The 22819-nt window shown below is 46.4% G+C and overlaps 1 protein-coding gene across 2 annotated transcripts in view; it reads left to right on the forward strand.

The window, feature by feature from the left end:
• Positions 1-901: 901 nt before the first annotated feature.
• Positions 902-22819, forward strand: part of CCDC6 (coiled-coil domain containing 6) — a 105506-nt gene continuing 83588 nt past the window's right edge. The window contains exon 1 of one of the 2 annotated variants that reach the window (XM_010985772.3): positions 902-1505. In XM_010985772.3, the coding sequence (XP_010984074.2) occupies positions 1194-1505 (312 nt within the window). In that variant the 5' untranslated portion in view covers positions 902-1193. Of the gene's footprint in view, positions 1506-16908; positions 17066-22819 lie in introns of those variants that run through there. The other variant, XM_064488154.1, reaches the window with a different exon arrangement.

Here is a 22819-nt window from a genome sequence, read left to right on the forward strand (position 1 = left end):
ATTAGAATAATTAATTAGTTTTATTTTTGACTTATTTAAGTTTTCTAGGCGTGGGCAAGATAAATAGTAAAGAATGATGGTTATGTTGTGTTCTCACTCAATCATCACTATTCGTGTAGCATAATGCTCTGTCTGCAGTTACCTTGGGAAACTGGCCTTTAAAGAAGTGTTTTAATCCACAAAAAGTGTTTCTCTATCTTTTCTTTTTGGATTACATAAATGTTACTGTCTTGATCCTATTGCGAGACAGGTCCTGGCACTGTCTGCAAGATGCAGAGAGAAAAAGAAAAAAGAATTGCACATTGTTTAAACAATTGGGCGCTGTGTGGTTTATGAGATTATTAGGAGGAGGAGTAAAGAGGGCGGTGTGTCTCTTCTGCAAATTTTTTCTTAACAAGGTTAACCTGTGGCCGCAGTCTCATCGCCCCACTCGGCTCCTTGCAGGGGAACTTTCTGTTCTGTGAGCGCTATCCAAAGCTTCCCAGTCAAGCTCACCGATATTAAACTAAAAGGGCTGCGTGTATGTTTGAAACAGACAGAGGGAGACAGGAGCACACACAGTCGGCGGAAGATGGGGCCACGACTCGGGCAGGGCTGGATGTTGGAGCCAGGCTGACCTTTCCACGTGTCCCCAGCACCTGCGAGGCTAGTGGGGCATTAGGTTTCTTTTTCCCAGGAGCGGGCGCGAGCCCGGAAGAGGCTGGGCGGTCGGGGGCTTAGGTCAGGGGGCTGGGAGGCCCTTCCTCGGAACACGTGTGGCGGGCTAGCAGCTGGTGCGGAGGCTGGCCTGGCCTCTCCGCATCGCCGGGGCCCGCGCGTCCTCGGCCGGGCGGCGGACGTCAGGAGGCGGGAGGCGGGAGGCGGCGGCGGCGGCGGCGGCGGCGGGCGGGTCTCGGAGCTCTCGGCCAGCTTTGCAGAGCGGCCTAGCGAGCACGCCAGGCCTGGCTGGAGAGAGCCCCAGTGCAATACTGCCCGAGCCCGGGCGGGGTCTCTGTTCTCTGGCAGAGGAGGTCCCTTGGCAGCGGGAAGCTCCCTCTCTTTCTCTCGCCGCCGCTCCGAGTCTGCGCCCTGGTGCCAGGCGCCCAGCTCGGCGCTCCCCTGTGCTCGCCCGGCGCCCACTCATTCGCAGCCCAGCCTTCGCCGCCGCCGCCTCCCTGCTCCTCCTCCTCTCCTCTCCCCAGCCCGCCGCGGCCATGGCGGACAGCGCCAGCGAGAGCGACACGGACGGGGCGGGGGGCAACAGCGGCAGCTCGGCCGCCATGCAGTCGTCTTGCTCATCGACCTCGGGCGGCGGCGGCGGCGGCGGTGGCGGCGGGGGAGGTGGCGGCGGTGGGAAGTCGGGGGGCATTGTCATCTCGCCGTTCCGCCTGGAGGAGCTCACCAACCGCCTGGCCTCGCTGCAGCAGGAGAACAAGGTGCTGAAGATCGAGCTGGAGACCTACAAACTCAAGTGCAAGGCGCTGCAGGAGGAGAACCGTGACCTGCGCAAAGCCAGCGTGACCATCGTGAGTGCCCCCGGGGGGCGCGCCGCAGCGCCAGCCTCCGCCCACCCCCGGGAGAGGCTGCACTCCCGACCCGGGCAGCCTCCTGGCACCCCGAGGCTCCCGAGAACCCACAGCGAGCACACTCCCTGCCGAGACCTGCTGGCCCCGGAGGGTGGGGGAGAGGGAGGTGCCCCTTCGAGGCCAGGCGGGTCTGCCCTCCCCGGGAGGTCCAGGCCCCTTGCGGGGTGCGGGAGGAGTCTGCTGGGACCACCACCCGCGTTCCCTTTTCGCCTCTGGGGAGGAGGCCCCTCCCGGGCCGAGCTGGAAGCTGGCGGCGTGGCTTGGGGGGCGGGGAGGGACTTTTTTCGGTCCTAGCCTGCTTGAGGGGTGCGTCCAGAATCTGGGAGCCCTAGGCTGAGGGAGAGGGAGGAAGCTGAGGCCTGTTCCGGGGACCTGACTTGGGGTGCGGGGGGTTGCGCAGCTGGGCTGGGCACTTCGCTGGCATCAGGACGGCGCTGGCTGGATCGCCCGGGGAGGGGGCGGGAGAGAGTGGCCGGGAATCCGGGAAGTGGAGTTTTCTGGCCAGGATCGAGAGGGAAGGGCGGGTACCGGAGCTGATGCTCCCACCTCCGTTAGAAGTCCTTTCCCTGGGTGGGGAGGTGGCGGCGGCGTTATTCAGCGGGGAGAATGCAGCATCTTATACTGGCCTGGACAGAGTGAAGGGTATGAAGTCTGGACAGGCTGAAACCAGGGTGAAGGGTATCGACTGACTCCCTCGCTAAGCAGGATGTACGTGGGTTTGCTTCATTGGTGGTGGAGTGGCTAGAGATATTTTGCCTTGGAGTCCAGATACTTGACGGGAGAACAGGCTGTCTGTTCTGTTTCCACCTGGTCCCCAGAGGCTCCCTCAAAAAGGATAAGATTAGGTGTGTAGGTCTCCCTCTTAGTGTAGCAGGCCTTTAGAAAGGCCACTGTTAGCCGTGATGAAGCGAAACATAACTGGAAAAAGTACACTGTGTGCTCTCACCTAACATCCCTGCCAGCTAGCCACATCATTAACATGCAGAATCCCCATACAGGCAACTTTATTCAGATCAAAACAGTTTCCCAGCCAGGAGCAGGGAAGAAAATGAGAAATCGAGGGGATAAATTGCCATAGCTGCTGCATAATAGCTGACTAGACTGAACCTTCAGTTGGAGAAAAAGTCATGAATTTGGGGATGGATCGAAAGTCACACTCTGGAAAGCAAATGGGGCGAGTTAGGGTGCCCCTGTGGCAGGAAAAAGTCTTCAGTGGGGGAGTGAGTGCGTGTGTAGGCTCCCCCGGTGCTAACTCACACTTGGGCATTGGATGGCATTCTGAATTTGCTTAGAAAGCAGGTTTCCACTGAAGTTTCAGTGTGATTGGCAGCCTGAATAGAAATTGATTGTTGAAAGACCCTTTGCATTCTTAAGTCCAGCCCTACTGAATGGAATTGGAGCAATATGCACATGTCCCCAGACTGTAATGTTCCCAAAGTGCCCTTTTGGTAGGAAGGGGAAAGAATGTGCAGAGGCAGCCACTTCCAAGACTCTTCTGTAGCTTTCTTGCCCAAGAGAGATGGCTTTCGTGAGTAGGGGTTTGAGAAGTGGGGGAAGTTGGTTGAAGCAGTTTATTTAAGGTTGGAGTTAGTAAATGAGAGGGTTAGTCTCTTGGAGAATATGAACCACCAAAAGTTGTAAAACTTACGTGAAACAAAATCTCTGGCCTCTTGCATAGAGTGAGCAATTCAGGCTGTATTTGTTTGGGAGGGAAGACTGGGTTGGGGGTGGAGATAACTATGAAAGGGTTATCTGTTTGACACTTGACCATATTATAAGTAGGTCTGTAAATTGTACATAAACACGTTGGCTTTGCATGGACAAACACGTTCATTCCTGGTGTTTAAGATCAGAGACCTCTGAACACTTACTTGGCTTGAAGGGTGTGTTAAAGTGGTGGCTTTCTTAGCACTTACCGTCAACTAAAACTGACAACCATCCCAATGTACTTTGTGAAATGCTCTGTGGCCTCACTGAGTCAAATTTTAAAGTTGTTTTAGATGACTGCCTGTGTGTACCGGAAGCCTCTCAGTTCTTCTTTAATCTCTGATTAATATATTCAGGGAAGCAAATAAAAGTGCTTGTGGTTTACTTAGTTCCTCAGTACTTGGCAGGTGTTACTAAGGCAAACACAGAGGAGAGATTCCTCTAAGCTTTTGAGAGTTTTGTTAAAGTTAACTAACTGACCTAGGACCCACATTGTGTTGAAGAGGGTGTCATCTCTGAGACATGTCATTTGGGAGGAGAAATGTGTGTGACTACATGAAATGGGTCTATGGATATAAGGGCTCCATAGAACAACACTGTGTCATAGGTGTGTGTCAGGGTGAAGCTGCACAGCCTGACAGTTCTAACTGAAACATAGAACCCTTGCTGGTAGCTGCCCAGGAAGTTTGGGACAAGGGCTAGATACACAGTTCTGTGAAGGCCTTGCTAGATTTTTCACTATTGTTGTTTATTTGAAGAGAAGATCGTACCATAATCCTATTACGACTTGCCTTCCTGGCTCTTCAGTTCTTCTAATTATAATATTAACCTTCATGTTTTTGAGCACTAAAGGTGATTATGGATGTCCTTCCTTTTCCTTGACCGAGTTCAGGAAGGTACATTGTTAATCAGCCATGCCCTGGGAAGAGAGAGGCGCCCTTTTATTTTTTTTTTAAACAGACTATATTTTAGAGTAGTTTCAGGTTGACAGTAAAATTAAGCAGAAGGTACAGAGATTTCCCCAATACTCCCTCCCTTTCCTCCCCTCCTCTGTTATCAACATGGCCCACCTGAGTGGTACATTTGTTACAATTGATGATCCAACATTGAAACATCACCGTCACCCATAGTCTCTGGTTTGCATTAGGGTTCACTCTTGGTGTTGTATATTTTATGGGTTTGGACAATTGTATGATGACATGTGTCCATGATTATAGTGTACAGAGCTGATGCAGGGCCCTACAGTCCCCTATGCTCTGCCTTTTCATCCCTCCCTGACCCCTGGCCTCCACTGATCTTCTTAATGTCTCCATAGTTTTGTCTTTTCTGGGATGCCATATAGTGTAGCCTTTACAGGTTGGCTTCCTTCACATTTACATTTCCTCCATGTTTTTTTCATAGCTTGATAGTTCATTTCTTTTTAGCCTTGAATAATATTCCACTGTTTGGCTGTGCCACAGCTTGCTTATCCATTTACTTACTGAACAACTTGGTTGCTTCCAAATTTTGGCAGTTACGAATAAAGCTGCAGTCAACATCTGTGTGCTGGTTTTTATATGGATGCAAGATTTCAGCTCATTTGGGTAAATACCAAGGAGTGCAATTACTGAATAGTATGGTAAGAGTATTTTAGTTTTGCTAAGAAACTGCCAAAACGTCTTTGAAGTGGCCGTACCAGTTTGCATTCCTGCCAGCAGTGAATGAGCGTTCCTGTTGCTCCACATCCTTGCTAGCATTTGGTGCTGTCAGTGCTTTGGATTGCGTCCATTCTGATACGTGTGTGGTGATATCTCATTATTGTGCCCTCTTTTTTTAAGCCAAGTCCAAAAGCCGATAGAAGTTCTTAACCAATGGTCATTCTTGTCTCTTTTGGTATGTGGGTATTTACTGTGGTCAAGCAACCCATTTAATAAAAGACTGGTTTCATGGGTCTGTGTTCTCAGTACCTGTATGATAGAGGTTAACATCAGCTATGGGGAAGAAACAATTGTACGAGGCCTTTCATGTCTGTAAGTGTCCGGTGTTACAGCTTGCCCCTGGTGTGTTTTGTTTGGGTTAGAGGTGGAATGGAATGTTTTGAGTGATTATCCAGTTTCTCCTACTAAATCATCAGTGGAACCAGGCTGCTGATTATAGATCATAATTTCTTCTTTGGAGTGGAGAAAATAAACAAAAAACAAATAGTCACACTGTTAAGTAGCTTTGAGATTATTAGGCTAGTTCTAACTGACTTGTACTGTGGGTTAAAATGTAATTAGAGATGATCTGATTCAATGTCGTGGGAGGTGTCCAGGGGTTGTGGTCTCTGAGAAGGTGAGGAATTGTATTGGTGGGCTGTAATTGAATGGCTTCTAAGTTCTGGACTAGTTTCTCAGGGTAAAAGCAGAGTCTCATACCTGGCGTGGCTAGTTCTCTAAGATATGTTTTCTGTACTGGTTCAGACCTTGAGCATGTGTGTGGTTCAAAACTAAAGGCCTATAATAAATCTTTAGAATGTAAGTCTCTTTCTATCTGTAAAATTAGTCCTTCATTATAGAAATTTATGAAAATGCAGATATATAAAAGTGTTTTGAAGTTACAGTAGAAAAACATGTTGGTATGGCATGGTTAGAAAACCTGGCTATTTTAAACATCAGCAGTGTAATGATTTCATTAACCAGTAAAAGCCACCAGATAGTTAATGTTGTGGATTTTGGATTATTTGCTCTGAAAGCCTAATACACTATTTTCCATTTTTTAAGACTTCGTTTTGGCAGACTCTATGAAGTGATCAGATTGACATTGCCCTTGTAAAAAAGGTATCCCCTGTTTAAAACAATAAAATTCTTAAGATTCTTATGGAAACACCAAACTTTAGACACGACTTTGAGAAAAGTATGACCTCACATACAGGTCTAATTAGACACAAGTCCAGTCTTCTTGAAGAGGCTATTAGATTTCTTCTGTGTGTTTTGTATTATCTGATTAAAAAAGGCATAAAACCCTAAAGGAAGTTGGGGCAGCCTTTTATAGTGCTTTTATTTATTTTGCTGAGGATGAGTAATAGTTCAGAGAATCACCGTATCTAGATTGTGGTGACTCTTGTTCAAGACCAAAGACACTGGTCTCAGGCAAAAATCTGAAGTAGTCATTGCTCTTCAGAAACTGCAGTGGCTCCCAGCGCCCCTGGATGCAGGTAAACGTTCTGGGCTGTCCCAGGTTCTGCACAATCTGGCCCCAGCTCACTCCGCTCACGTTCTCGAAGCTCTCAATCAGCCGAATGGCTAACTTTTTGGAGTTTGTATAGGTTTCTCTGGTTCCTCTAGGATGCACCTCCTGCCCTCAGTTGTTCTTCCCTACTCCTCCCCACCTTCTGTCTTGTAAATCCAAGTAGATCGCGCTTCCTCTTGAGCCCAGTGTGCACTAGGTACTGCCTCTCCGCCAGCCACACACTGGGCTATGTGCCCATTTGTGAGACCTCCCCAGCTTTGACCTCTTGTCACATAGGTCTCCCCTTTGGAAGATGGGAGAGCTGTAAATTCCTTTAGGGGCAGAATGTGCCTTGTTCACGTCCATCCCTCAGTGACTGGCATGCAGTAGACACTCAAGGGTATGTTGGGTTGACCCCAGACCCCATTGGGTGATGAGGTGTTTTTATTTTTTTACTGGGTGAGGATGACTGTACTGTCTCCTGACCATATACTCATAGAGCCACTCTCCTGCATGTGTCCTGAACAACAGCAGACACCATCTTCACCATAGTTGGATGGTTGAGTGGATACACTGTATACTTTGGGGGACCACTACAATAATGTGTCCCATACCTTTGCCTTCTAGCTAGGGGTGATGTTGTAGGCTACCTTGTAGCATATACCTAGGCATTTATGATACATTTCACCACTAGAAGGGGACAAAGTGTCTTTGGGTTCACCTTTTCAAGGGCTTTTGAGCAAGACTTAGGGGAAAAAAGGTGGTGTGGCTCTGTTGGAAGTGTTCAGATTTGCCAGCTCAGTTTTGGTGATGGTGACAGATCACTCCATGTGTTTCTTACAACTTTCTGTAACATTGAAATGCCCCACAGCCGCTTCTGGGAAACCACTCTGAACCATCATGGGTCGGGGGATGCACCAGTGCAAGTACCAGGCATCTGCAGGTACCAGACATCTGAATCTCCAGCAGGGGAAGTATCTGCAAACAGGGTTGGGAGACTTGCTGCATCCTTGTAGATACCCACATGTGGCTTGCAGAGGGGAGACTAGGGGTTTGATACAGTGTCACATACAGTATCAAACGGTCCCCCCCCCCCCCCGCGCCTTTCTTTAAATCACATCTTACAGAGATAATTGCACTTAAGCCTACAAATGCTAATCTGAGCTTTTAAATTTATCCAGCCAGGCTGAGCAAGGAATAACAGTCATCCTCCTTGTTCCCTCACATACTTTTCCCCTCAGTGGGTAGGTGTTGCTTTTTGTTTTCAATCACAGCGCAGTTGCTTTTAGATAGAGGGAACGATTGTCATATCTGGTGAAGTAAATGTTCACAGGTTCGGTGTGTTCTGCTTGGTGGTGGTTGAAATTTTCCTGACAGGGAAATGAATGCTCTGGAAAATGTTTCTAATCATCAGGATCTTGGAGTGGTATTAGCTTGCAGACTCTTCCTACTTCCCCGAGGCTGTCAGATTTTCTTATCTTTTATGGATGTCAAGCCCACAGCTGTGGACTCTATCCCAGTGCTCCTACCAGTAAATTGCAAACATCACTTTGAGTAGGTGTTTTCTTTTAGGGAAAAGAATACTTAAAAAAAAAAAAAGAGTTAATAATTTGATTAATGGTTACTTAGAATTTACTACCCACTTACTTAATATTGGTCCCTAGATTTGACGCATGGGGTGCAGTTTAGTGATTAAAATTCATTTTAATACTCGTTAAACGCTGGGAAATTTTCTGTGATTTCCCCCCACTCCCCTTGCCTCTTCAGTCAAGCACCGAATGACTGACGTGTGATAAATACAGCCTGAAACAGGCAGAATTCAACCTACAAGCGCTTGTGAACGGCCCACTGTGTGCCACATCCTCTGAAATACGCAGAAGGAATGTAAGGGCTTCTCCAGCAGCCTTGGGAGGATTACACTGTGATTCAGCTTGGCCCTGGCTGCGTGCTGTAGGGAATTCCAAGCAGAGACAACGGTCCTTCCTTCTCCAGCACTTCTCAGCCCAGAGAGCTGTGAAATGCAGAAATAAACCCAAGTGGAAGCAAGAGAGGGAGTGGTGCAGGGGGTCCAGGGAGGCTGGTACCCTCCACCTTCCTAAATGCAGTTGGTCTCTCTCCTGAATACCTTTAAGGGAAACAATGTGTCATGTTCCCTCCCACAGTTTAATTAGCTTGTAGTCTGTTTTGTAAGACAGGGATGGGGAGAGCTGTTGCTCAATTGGTCTGTGTCCAGGTGGCACGAAAGGCTTTTTGTTTGTTTTTAGTTTTCTTTTTTATGTGGTGATGATTGGAAAGAAAGGTCATTGATGTTTTTAATTTCATAATTTACATCTGTCTGTAGATCCAAATTATCTAGGTTTTTTTTCCTCTATTCCTGTGACACTCTGAGGTCCACCCATGTTCCTTTAACGGACATTGTTGGCTGGAACAAATTTCTTAAGTCTTTAACCCAAAACTATGTGAAAGCAAAGTCTCTTTCGTTAAAGTTAGAGATATGAGTTTAGGGGCAATTTCAAACTCCTGTTTTTTAAAAAACCAGCGTTGATTGACGGGATAATCCTCGGTGCATCTGTTCCAGATCAAACCAGCCTCTGTGGGTGCCAGGTGTGTGTCCTGAGTGAGCTGGTTAATACCCTCCGGGGCATCTCGGGGCACTTGGGATCAAATGAGGCCAATCGGTACTGAGGAGGTTGGGATATTTAGCCAGACAGACCTAGGTCATAATTCAAAAAAGTTTTCCATAGAAGGAAAGAGGAGAGTGAAAGAATGAAAGCAGCATGGAGTATGGGTGAGCTAAGGAAAGTTCTTAGAAATCTAATGCCAGCATTAAACCTTTCATGTGTTTCATTAGTGAACAGTCTGGTGCTAGGAAGGTTTTTGAGATTGAATTAGAAGTGCTAAAATAGTCCTGAGAGAAAAAGAATTTATTTAGTGTTTAATTATAGAAAGAGCATCTCAACTCATGAAATTATTTGCATGTAAGCTTTTTTTTTTCAATTATCCTAATATACCAACTCAAATAATAACTTACTCTATTGAGATTTTTGTTTTTGTTTGGGCTTTTTTTTTTTCTTTTTCTTTTTGGTTCTTTACTAGACAGGCCTTAATTTATTTAAACAAAGACATTTGGTGGGAGTCAAAAACATTGTATCTCTGCTTCGTTTAGTAGCTCCTGATTATAGAAACACTTAAATTTGAGGGGAAAAAATCGGCTGGATGTTTTAATGTCTTTGTTAACCAAAGAGTACAATTTTAAGTATATATGCCATAAAGTAGAGGTTTGGACTTCAGTTTCAAATCACTACCTGGTAAAGTGCCATGTTTTTTGAAAAGTATATTAACTCTTTCATATCATTTTAAGCCTTGAATGCATATAGCTTATTATCAAGAAATACCTTAGGTACCCAGAGAAGAGGGCTGGTGACTTTTTTTGCCTTTTTTTGTTTGGTGGTGGTAATATGTTCATGACATAAATGTTACCATTTTCACTTTTATTTAAGTGTACAGTTCAGTGGCATTGGTTACAGTGTTGTGCACCCATCACCACTGTCCATTTCCAGAACTTTTCATCATGTCAAGCAGAAACCCTGTGTCCATTAAACAGTAACTCTCCATTTCCCCCACCTCCAGCCCCTGGTCACCTCTATTCCTAGTGACTTTCAAACATTTTTATTTTTTTTTAAAAGGAAAAGTTTACTCTGATCTACAAAAGCAGCTAGCTGCTTTATACTACCTGGTGTTGAAGTTATGAGTTTGGACCTAAAGCATTTTAACTAAAGTGCTGTTAATATCTTGCTCCAGCTTCAATTTTTCTTGCCTGTTGGCTGCCCCAGATGTGGTTCTTTTCTGTCCAATTCAATGAACATCTCTCGCACCCCAGCCCTGGGCTCCGACCATTTGTCCTAATTTGTCTTTAGAGTAAGCACCCAGATGTGGAGAACTTTGGGAGGGACTAAGCCACAGTGAGAGCCTGTTTTCTGGAAAAGAGAAAGGACTTTGCCCTAGCACCTCCTAGGTGATGGTTGCTACTGCTGCTTTTTTTTTTTTTTTTAATGAAATCTTGAGTTTAATTTCCTTGATAGCCTTTCAAATAAACCATAACTTAAGAGAGTCGGAAAAAGAAAAAGCTTGAGGAAATGAGTAACAGTTCTGACTTACCAGCATTACTCTCCTTGCAGATCATTGTGTTGCTGTGGTAACAGGTGATGTTCATCCAGTGCTTACTCTGGGAGAGGTACTGTTGGGAGGGGTTTGCACGCGTCCTCTTACTCAATCCTCATCACTGTCCTGTTTGGTGTACTACTGTTATGCATAGCCTACGAACTTGAAAATTTAGGCCCAGAGAAGTTGTGTAGCTTGTCTTAGGACGCATGGCCATCACGGGGGCTGGAACTTGAACTTGGGTCTGGCCTCAGAGTTTAAGTGCAAGGCTACATGTACATTAATTTATGAGCAGCTTTATCTTTGTCTTGTTGCGGGCATTTTCCTCTTGGTTGTTCTGACACTGTTCTGTTCGTTCAGTTAGAGAAGTCAGGGCTACCCCATTACCACAGCAAATTCCCAGGATGCCAGCCCAGGCCTAAGGGAGTGTTTCCAGGGTAGCAAACTCCCTGCTTTGGAAAAGAAACAACGATAAAGAGGGTGCCTTCAGCACATGGGGGGCGGTCTGTGTGCCCCTTTCTGGCTTTGTCATCCTCCTTGGTCTATTTTCCCCTGTGCCCTGTCCAGTGTTCCCCAGTAGGTGCCACTTCTGCTGACAGCACAGCCATCTGGGCCCCTCTCCCCTACATCCCAGTCTGGAGCCAGTCTCTTTGTACTTATGTTATAACCTCCATTGTCTGACTACGGCAGTTAAGAGTGGGTTTTTTTTCCAACAGATCTATCATTTACCTGCTGTATGCCAGGCACTGTGTGGACCCTGGACACAAGTCAGGAGGAGGGACCATAGTCAAGGACGAGATTCTCTTGGGAGGTGGTGTTTAAGCTAAAACCTGAAGAATAAATGGAAGTTGATCTAGAGGTGGGGGCCGGGTGGTGGCAGGAGGAGGCGTTCCTGCCGTGACGGTGGGGAAGGAAACTGGGAAAGAAACAAAGTCGAGGGTGGTGGGCTGTGTTCCTGGGTCGCCTCCAGGGCTTAACTACAGGAGCAGGGAGATGGAGGAACAGTAGGAGCGTTTCTGCACTTCCATAATCCTCTCTGGCTGCTTAGTGCGGACATTTGTATTTTCCTTTTAAACTCTTGGGAGACAGGTACTTGACATTTGTCATCTTTAAGATGATCTGTCTTACTCCATGATAATAATAGCTACGTATTACATCTTACTCTGTGCCCGGTGCAGTTCTAAACACCTTACGTTCAGGGGCTTGCTTCAGTCTCACAGCAACCCTTTGCGGTCTCCCTGTGGCAGGTAAAGAAATGAGGTGTAGGAGCCCCAGCACCCCGGCCAAGGTGGCAGTGAGCAGTAGAATGGGGATTTAGACCAGGCAAGGAGGGGCCTTGTGTGATGAGCGGCTCATGAAGCCCTGCCCTTTGAAAGATCATTTGCATTTTTCCACAATCTTAGTATAGTAGCTGCTCCATAAAGATGGGGGAATTTACTTTGGGGGGGTGCCCAGGTTTACTTTTTATAGACTCTGTAATGGAGTATAACACATGGTAAAGTACAGAAGCTGTGAATGCACAAATTTATGGAGAAGTGCTCAGTGAATTTACAATTGAACTGACCAGTGTAAATCATTACCCCGCTCAAGATGCATGCAAGTATCAGCACCCCTGAAGCTCCCCAGCGTTCTGTTCCAGTCATCACCCCCACCAAAGTAACCTTGCTTTGTCTTCTGTCACTGTAAATTCGCTTTGCTTGTTTTTGAATGTCATGTTATCAAGGGCTTCGCTCAGAATGTGTGTGTGTAGATGCTTTGATTTCTTATCCTAGTTCCTACATTGACTGGTATTAAACAGCATCTGTGTTACCTGTAGTGCCGGTTCTCTGTTACCGCCAGGCAGCGTTCACCGCATGAGTATGTGTGGAATTGTTTTCAGTTTTAGCTCTGCCCCCTGGGTGGCCCCACTCCCTTCCCTTAGTGTGGATCGCTGGACATCAGGACCACGTGGAAAGAGTGGCACAGCAGGGGACACAGGGCCCTAGAGAACGTGGGTTCCAGTTGAAATTCTAGCTACCTTGCTAGTTAATGTTCTGTTGCCCTCAGAGCCTTTGAGCCTTGGTGGACTTTACCTGGTAAAACTATAGTTTTGAGGGTTAATATCAGTCTCACTTCCACCCACTGTTGTTAGGAGAATCAGACGAAACAGTATACATCCAAGTGTTTTGGTAACTTGTGAATTGTTACTCTTGTAGAAAATGATAGTAAGGATTATTAGGAACCATGCCCCTCCACAGACATACTTTTTATTGTTCTCCAAAATGTGTTTCAAGATCAAAACTGTTCTTGATAATCCTGACTATAATATGATGGTGCAAAACAACGTCTAAGAAGCTGAGAGTGGGTGGTAGAGGCAGCAGGCACCAGGCTCCGGGGAGAACTCCGGCTGCAGCCTGGCTTCTCAGGGCCCGTGTTTTTCTGGCACTTGGGGATGCCTGGGAACTCGGCCGATTTCCTAGGGTTTGGTGAGTCAGGATAAAACCAGCCTGTGCGGCTGTGTAAAAGTAACAGGACAGCAGGAGGCAAACGCATTTCCTAAAAGATCCATTTTTTTTCTTGTAGGTTGGTTGTAGGGGGCTCTTTCCATTATTTCTTGAAAAAAGACCCAACGTGAGTCTTTCCCCAGTTTTCTGTGTTTAGCGCTGTGGGCAGCAGGTAGTCAGCCTGCTTCTCTGTCTTGTGACTTTTGACCCTGTTTCATGGGCGTATGGATTCCGGAGGGTGGACTTTGATGGCTGAAATGCAAGTGCCACTCCTGCTTATCTGTGGGTCTAAAGAACAGAAACCAAAACATGACTCTCTTTGAAACTGCCTGACTTCACAGGCTTGCAGTCCCCAAATGATGGGCGGACCACCCCACTGGTGAATCAGGAGCAGGTCTGTGGGAGGCCCGCAGTTTGCTCTGTTTGCAGGGCACTCCTCAAGGGACTGGTTTACCTTTTGTTGCCTCCGGCTCTCTCTCTAGTGGTAGAAATGGTAGCCTGGGGACTTTTTGAAAGTTGAAGGAGCATGCTTTTCACCAGGGCGCTCTTGGGGTTTTATTGTCCTGGTGTGGAGGCTTTTGGTGTGGTGAGGGGAGGGCAAGGGGGACAGACAGACAGTTGGTGTAATTCAGGGACTCTGCTGGCATTGTAAAGTAAACAGGTTAAAGCTAGCTGGCTAGAACCCAGGAATGCAAGGGCTGAGTTCCTCTTTTGCTGCCATCTGTCAGCTCTCGCCAAGGCTATTGGAGTCTTTTGGTTTCTTCTGCCTCCTTCTCCTTGAACTCTTTCTGGTGAGGGAGATCAGCACTGATGACTGGAATCCCGGATTTGGTTGATTCTTACTTGGCCCCAGGCCATGCACCTCTGGATCATTGGTACCTGATGGGTGATGTGGAAAGGCACCTGGAATCCACTGTCAGCCCACACATGAAAACCAGTAGGCTGTGCTGCTTCTCATGAGTACAGTGTCTTCCTTTCCGTGGGTCCCACTGCTCACCTTTTGGGTTCTTAATGCTTTAACTTTATGGGTTGTCGATCAGCATTCTCCATGAGGCCGTCTGTGTGAATCGTCCCTCCTTTCCTCTTATTCATTAACTCCTTTCTGTTTTCCCACCCCAGGCTCCTGGAGAAAGCTTGGTATAATGGGGAGAGACTTGGAAACCAGATAGGGTTGCCAGATTCAGCAAATACAAACATAGGATGAGGAGCCGTTATTTAAATTTCAGGTAAACAAGGAATAGTTTTTTAGTATACGTATGTCCCCAATGTGGCATGGAACATATGTGTACCAAAAAGTTATTTGCTGTGTATCTAAAAGCAGATTTAACCAGGCATCCATATTTTATCTGGCAATCCTAAAATCCATAGTATTAAAAAAAAAATTTCAGTTTTGCTCTTTCCCCCTTCTGTGATCATATGGCATCTCACTTGACCCCTAAGCCACCACACCTTCTCTAGAAAGGGATTATGTTGTCTGAGCGCTTAGGTTTTGGGGACACATGGTGAGACTCATGAAAGCCTGCAGGACACACTCAGTATGTATCTTCCTTTTCCCTCTTGAGCGGTAATCATGGATTTGCTTCCTGCCATCTTCCTTTGCCTCCTCTCCTCTTTGTGAAGCCAACCCAGTGTCCTCTCCTTTAGTGTGGCTCTTGGGGGGTCTTCTCAGGACGTCACCTCCTCTTCTTCATCAAGCTGTTTGCTTTCACTTTTTTGGTCCTTCCATCACCATCTTCCTTTGTCTCCCTCCCTGGAAACTGTCTTTGACTCTAGTCTCAGGTGTCTCTCTTTATTTGGCCACATGTTCCCAACCTGCTGGTTTCATTTCTCCTTTCCTTTTGAGCCTAGAGCGGCACGTGGAGAACGGGGCCTACTGGCCTCTCAGGGTGGCGGGGGTGGGGGCAGGCATCAATCACTTCTCCTTTTGGGGCCTCCGTTTTCTCCTCCCTTCACTGAGGAGGGTTGTTGAGAATTCAAGGATTACAAACCGGCAGCCCGAAATTTGGCCTGCAGGTGAATGGTCTGGTGTCAGAGTTTTGAAAGCCCTTTGAAAGAGAGGTCTAGGGAGAGGCACGGATGCCCCGGCATTCACAGGCTGATTGACTTCCCATCCCGACGGCAGGTGGGTTTGAGACCCCGGGAGCTGTGTTGCAGGTAGTGACTAATGAAGCCAGAGTGCACTGCTTGATTTAGCTTTTGAAGCAAAACCACAGGGCACAGTTACTGCAGTTTTACAGATGGAGAGAGCTGAGGTGCAGAGAATTTAACTTGCCAGAGTCTGTGGATGGGCAGCCTGGCTCTGCAGCCCCTGCTCTTAACCACTGTGTTGTATTTCTGTGACCACTTGGAGCTGTGAGGTTCTGTAAGCGTTCTATAGTGAGTAGAGTAGTTTTGTTTGTTACTTAAATTCATAATCTGTAGTCTTTGCTCTATCGTCTGGACAGTTGCTCTAATTCTTGGGTGGTGAATCCTTATACTCAGTTTCCTTTCAAGTATCCTTCTGTCCCTTTGTTACCTGAAAACTGGGCTCGCCTCTTAGTGGGTGTTGAGCCAAAAGACACAAACAAGCCAAAGACTGGGAGAAGGAAGGATTTATTACTAGCAGCAAGTAAGGAGAACACAGGGATCTTTTCCAAAACAGTGTCTCCCCAACAGCAAAATTGGGGAGGTTTTAAGCTAAGGGTACATGCATATTCATGAAGGGGCTTGGGCAGAAAATAATGTAGCATAGAATTGGGGCAAAGGTCTACACAGTCTGAGCTGTAGTTGATGGAATTCACTAGGGCCAGAAAAGGTCAACGTCATTCCATCCTCTACCTGGTAGGGTCTTCACTTCTGAAGAACTCAAAGACATGTATCCGATTGTGACATACATCCCTGGAGGAGGAGCTACGACTCTGTTTTATTGCTGAACTATTGTTTTTCTGACTGCTTTTCCTTTGTTCCTGCGTTCCCTCCCTTCCATTAAGATCTTTAATTACTGAGATCTGTTCAAGGACAAGCAGTTGTGGCCAGGCTTAGATCACAAAGTGGCTTAGCCTAAAAATGGCTTCTCACATGTCAAGAAAGCCATGCCTGGTTCTCTTTCTCCAAGGACCCCCAACCCTATCTGCTTATATCTTAAGGATGTTTCTAAGAGTTTTTTTCCCTCTTCCTGTGGCCTTCTCTATCTTTTATAGATGATAAGTGATCCTTGGTGGCATTTAACTCAGTTTAGTTTTTGGACACCTACTAAGTGCCAGCTATATGCCTGAGATGTCCTTTTAGGAGCGAGGCAGGATGTGAGTCATAACTGAGTGCCTTGCCTAGGGCTACGGGCATCCAAAGCCCGAGGCAGGGGAGAAAGCAGTGACGCAGCATGGCTGAAAGAAGATGGTGTGTTGACCATCTAGGGTTCACACAGGAAAACAAACCATGCAGAGTAGGAGGGAGAGAAGGTAATTCCAGGAATTGGTTATCCCAGTGGTAGACGTACTGAGAATACAGCTAGCTCACTGTGGGGAGGTGCAGTGAGACCACCCAGGGGTTTGAAACAGCTAGGGCACCACTCACTCACCTCCTCTGGAGGACAAAGGGTGGAGGTGCTGTTACCAGAGTCTAGGAGCAGGGGTCACTCACGGAGAGCTGGAACCATGGTGAACCTGGAGACAGGAAATGCTGCCCAGGGTGGAGAGGAGAGGGGAGAGACACCCCCATCCTCCCTCCTTCCAGCCCTTCAGTCTCTTGCCTGTGCTTCTCATTGGCAGAATCCAGCTGGAAGTTGGCTGCCTTCCGGGAGCTGGGAGATGCAGCCTGCAGAGCAGGAGAAGGGCAATGCGGTGATCTTGGCCCAGACAGACCCAGGACTGGCTCAGGCAGAAATGAAAATGCAGTGACTCGGTTTGGCCTGGGCAGTTGCTGACTGCTTCACGGATGAGAGAATGTTGGAGGACTTGTAGGCTTTCATTCCCTCCAGAGGAGGTGAGTGAAGGGCACTGCAGGGAGGAGGGACGGCCCGGACAAAGTCACGGCACACTTGAACAGCAGGGGCCACTCATAGCCTCACATGCAGCTCTGAATGGCTGAATTGGTACCTGAGATCTTTCCCGTCCCTCTTTCTTCTGCCTCTGAAGCCCAGTTCATAGAACACTTTCTCGAGTGTCCATGCAGTCTTTTCGGCCGACACGAGTTTTCTCACAGGGGAGTGCCAGGTGGGGAGTGCTGCACCCTGGGTATCCTCAAGGCCAGCTGCATCCTTCATGGAGCATGTGTTGTTTACGTGGTCGAGAGCTGGGGGCCTCACCAGCACAGGCAGGGAGTTCCTGGCCAGTGCCTGTTACCGCCGTGCCTGGGTCCCATCACGGCCCAGGGCTCTGATGAGGATGCTGACGCCTTGGGAGGAGACATAGCTGCTCAAGTTAGTGACTTTTAGGGGCTTGCCTCCTAGTCCTGAACATCTGGTACTTGATCATGCTGTTAGGATACATTTCTCACAGCCTCCTGCTGTGAAATTTGTTTTATGATGATAGAGGGTTTTGTTTAAACTTCTTTTGTGATGAGTAATTTTCAAGTGTATATACCAGAGTAGATTGAATGTACAAACCACCCAGCTTCACTCATTATCAACACATGGTCACTCTTAAAGTGGTTTTGCCCTGAAATAGTTCAGTTTCCATCTCTGATAAGGGTTTTATAACTACCATACCATTACCACATTTAAAAAAAATAGTAATACTTCCCCTAGTAAATTTGTATTTGAAAGATGAACAGCAGAGGCTTTTCTGGAATCAAATGTTAACATCCTTGCTTCCTCTCTGCTTTAAGGCTTTACCCTTGTGCCCTGAGACTGCAGGCCCCAGATGGAAATCTCTTCTTCCCTAGGGTGTTGACTACAGGCTCTGGGACCTTTTACCTGCTGCCCTGTTTCTTGGTACTAGTCCCCCAAGCATCTCAGTCATGCTGGATCTTCCCTCAGGAAGGTGCTTGGACTGGCTTCCCAGCCCCTGTGGCACACAGTGGTACAACTCTCACTTCCCCACCTTGTGCATGTGGGGCAAGAATCTTGGCATTTGCAGCTCTGCTGCAAGGAAATCTCCTTTGCAGTCTTCCTGAAAGCTTTTAGCTGGGAAGTGTCTGCTGAGCATCCTGGAGGAATCATGTCGTAGCAAGATGGGCAGGCCTCCTAGGGCTTCTAGAAAGTCTGGCACAGTGTTGTGTGCGAAGCCATGCTGGGCTGGAGAGCATCAGACAGGAAGCTGCGGGCAGTGTGTGCAGTCACACGTCTTCTGGACAGGTAGAAAACCAGCATCTTGGCACAGAACCTCCAGCTCCGCAATCTGCAGCTTGTGCAGCATTCACAGAATGTTTCCAACTCAGTTATTTCATCTGAATCTCACAGCAAGTCTGTGGGGTGGGTAGGAGGAGCCTCACCTTGAAAACCAAGGATCTGGGGCTCAGGTGAAATGCTATTAAATTAGGTGCATGGCAGAGTGGGATAGCAAGGCAGATGGCCTGACTCCCAGGCCAGCATTTTTTCCACTCTGTCAGCGCCTCAGCAGAAAAGGAAAAAAGGGATCTGGTAGTTCCATGCTTAGAAACAAAGGGGACTTTGACAGTACTTCACGAAGGAGAGTGAGGTGACAAGTACCAAGTGTCCTTTTACCAGAAGTTGTCCAAATATTTACCGGGCCTCTGCTAGATGGGGCCAGTGCATGTGGGTAACGCAGCCTCAGCGGGGCTGGGGCAGGATGGCCAAGCCCTTCACTTACATATGCGGCTAGGGAAGGAGACGTGGGCCCTGGCTGTTGACATGCCTTCCAAGGGCGGGCCCAGATGATTTTACTTCGCCCTCATGTGTTTGCATCAGCTAGTGTCTGAAGTGAGCCGCTGACCTGGGGGCTTGGGCCCAGGGTTATTTTTGGAGCCATTACTTTTTGTGAGAATAATTTGACCTCTGTAGCCAGTGGCCTTTTACCTTTTCTGTCTGAAGTCTGTGCTTCCCAGACTTTGCTGTCCATCTGAATCACCTGGAGAACTTCAGAAGTCATGATACCTCGGGTCACATCCTTCAAAGTCTGGGGGTAGGAGCCAGGCACTAGTATCTTTTGAAAGATTCCCAGGTAATTCCACCATTGCTTTTGACCCAGCAATGAAGTTTAGGACCCATGGGTCTATACATTTGTGAGTACGTATTAATTTCAACTGAGGCTTGAAAAAAAAATACTGCCCCTTTAAAATGTTCTTTTTTTTTTTCCCATTAGTTATTTTTTCCCAGCTTTCTGGAGATGACATAACACACTGTGTTAGTTGAAGGTGTATCCTGTGTTGATTTGATGGGCTTTTATATTGCAAAATGGTTACTACCATAGCATCAGTAACCATGTGCTTCACGTCGCGTAACTACCTTAAATGTTCTTTTATTTATTCACTGCATTTTTTGAATAGCAGAGACACCTCATGATAGGCTTTCCCTCCCCTTTTACACAGAAGGTGGAGTAGATGATTCTTTGTTCTGTGCCTTTTTCCTCTCTCACTTAATTATATTTTGGAGATTTTTCCTTAAGTACATTGATTGCTTCCTCATTCTTTTTCACAGATGCATAGTAATTCATTGTATTCCTGGCTCTTACCATTGGGCATCTAATTTGTTTTCAGTTTTCAGTCTTAAAAACAAGATGACAGTAACCTTGTACAAGGATCATTTTGTATGTGGGTGAGTGTACCTCAGGGATACACTGCAGTTGTTAATGCTGACCTAGTCCATGTTATGTACTGGCCACCCTCTTAAACCACTTCCTTATGTTGGCTCAGTCCTCGCATTAGTTGGTGAGGTAGCCAGTATTATTATCTCCATTTTACAGATGATACTCAGAGAGACTTGGGTGACTTGCCCAAAGTCACATTCCAGACAATGGCAGAGCCGGAATTCACACCTAGGCATGTTGATTCTGGAGGAATTCTTTGACTTTGAGATACTGCTTTTCTGGGTAAATTCCCAGAAGTGACATTGTGGGGTCAGATGCACTATGCATGTGTAACTTGAATAGATGTCGCCAGATTGCGCTCGACAGGGCTTGTCCTAATTTATTTTCACATGCATGTGCAGGATATGAGGGAGAGTGTGTATGGTCCCGTACCACTTTTTTTTATCAGAACTGGGTTTTGCCAGTCTTGTAGATGACATGTGACATCTTGGATAGTCTTTGCATTTCTCTTGGAGTAGATAAGTATCATTTCATATGTGAGTAAGGGCCTTCGGATTTCCTTTTCCGTAAATGCCTAGTTCACAGTCTTTCTCATCTGTCTATTGGGACGTTGCTCTTAATCCATTTTTCTCAGTAGTCTATATATTACAGAGAATTGCCCTTTTTTCTAATTTTGAGTTGCAAAAGAATTTCCCACTTGTCATTTGTCTTTTGACTTGGCTTTTGGTGGGTTTTTTTGTTGTTGTTAGCCACAATAAAGTTTCTTTATGCCTTCTTAATGTCATTTAGAATCTACAGGAAATACTGTTACGATGTTATGGTTAAATTACGTTACATTTACACTTTTCGGAAAAATGAAGGGCAGATTACTGTTTCCTTTTTGTTTAAGTAATAAACAGTGCATTTTTAAGAGTGATTCAGAAGAAATCATAGAAGTAGTGACGGCTGGATCCTCTTTTAACTTGCATTAAACTACTTGAATTCATAGCTGAGTAATAGAGGCACATCTCCCCGTGTCTTTCCCCCTCGTCCTTCTCTACAGGATCACTTAATATTTCATAGAGGATCTTGAATTAGGATAAATATTCTCCTGGGATGAACCGATCAATCCCTGAACACTGTGCATTTTGGGAATACTACTGTAGCCTTTTCCTCTCTCTGGAACCTTCTTAAATGGCCTTAAGTTTCATTGGCATTATTTCTCTCTCCCGGTCAGTTTCAGACTCTGTTTATCTGATGGTTTTATTTTACTCTGCAGTATTTTCCATTTCCCCTGCTTAAAGAAATGTTTAAAGCTCTGGACCTTAAATTTAATTTTCTTCCATGTTGACCAATTAGCCAGTCATCTCTGTTCCTCTCACGAATATTTCTGAAGCTATTCTGTGTGCCAGGTACTGTGTGAGGCTGTAGAGGGCAATCCCTGCCTGTTAGGGCTTATATTCCAGAGGGGTTGGGGGACTAGACATGAGACATTTACTTTCAAGTTACAGAATTAAAATTGTGACAGATGCTTTGAAAGATATGCATGTGGTTCTCAGAGGATATGATAGGGGAACTGAACTAGTCTGAGGCAGCCAAGGAGAGCGGCACATAGGCTGCCATCATCTGAGTGAGGAATAAAAAGTTAACTGCACAGAGGGTTGGTGAAAACGTGTCCTGGGCCCAGATAACAGGCCATGCAAAAATCCTGAAAGCAACAGAAGCATGGCAAGTTTGAGGAACTGAAAGATGAGTGTGGTCAGAGTACCATCTGGATGTGGCCTGAGGAAGGATCTGGAAGTAGGTGGGGCCCCTTTTGACAGGGTTGATAGCCTGTCTTCTGGCACTGCTGAGTTTTCCTTTGAATAACCCTTGAACCATTTGCGAAATATGTAAGACATCCATTTGAAGGGAAGGGACCTACTCATTAGCTTTATCTCCTGCTGTCTTCGAATTTCTGAGCTGCCTTGAATGTTGCTTATGGCTGGGCTGATGCTCACTTCTATCAGATGACAGACCAGGGAAATCAAATGACTATCATGAGTCTACGCTGGGAGCCAGTGGCAGAACTTGAACCTAGATCTCTGGTTTGCAGACAGTGTTCTTTGTACTCTGTACTTTCTCTTCCCTCAGAAAACATGTGTTCTGTGTACAAACGAAAAGGTGCTTTGTTTTTTAACTTTTTTTTTTATTTTGGGGGGAGGTAATTACATTTACTTATTTATTTTAATGGAGGTACTGGGAATCGAATCCAGGACCTCATGCATGCTAGGCATGCACTCTACCACTGAGCTAGACCCTCTCCTGGAAATGTGTATTGATGTATGTTTTTTTCCTGATTTGTAAGAGAAATCTTATGAAGGTATTAAAAATGAAATCATTGAAGAATTTTCTGGAGTAGCATTAAAAATGCCACACAAAAGGGGAGACTGCCTTCTGGAAGGTGGAATCTGCTGAGACCACGTCCCCGCTCCTAATCCCGCAGCTTCTGTATGCCCTGTAGTATCTATAGCATTTGACTCCAGGGGCAATGCTGGCGTTATGTGTCTTTTAAATTAGGAATAGGTGTTTATTCCAGTGCCTGTGCAATCTAGAACTTTCTTCAGATGAATAAATTTGGCCTGTGGAAATGGCATTTTAATCCATCCTTTTTTTAGTTTTTCTTTAGGATGTGTTTTTGCCAAGAGTCTTCATGTTTTAAAACCCATATGTGGCAAAAAGATTTCCTGCTTGTTAAGCAAACCTCCTCACTTGGCTGGGGGATTGAAGATGGAGTAAAGATGGGAGGACTGTCGATAGATAGTAAATGTATCCATAATGGGTTTCTCCCGTCCTCCCTGCGGTTCATGCTTTATTCTGTGCCCATTCTAAGTGAAAGATGAGTAGCCCACTCTGTGCTTGCTTTATACAAGGGAAGGAAAAACGGGGAGATGGTCGAGGATATGTTCTTCTTGCATCTGTTAGAGTCTTAGATCCTTCGGTGGTGGAAGGCTCTTGCCTGTCTTCAGTGGGACTTCCTGGTGTCTTGCTAATGGGTTTGAGGAGCCCTTTT

This window comes from Camelus dromedarius, chromosome 8 (genome assembly GCF_036321535.1).
Source record: "Camelus dromedarius isolate mCamDro1 chromosome 8, mCamDro1.pat, whole genome shotgun sequence".
Lineage (NCBI taxonomy): Eukaryota > Metazoa > Chordata > Mammalia > Artiodactyla > Camelidae > Camelus > Camelus dromedarius.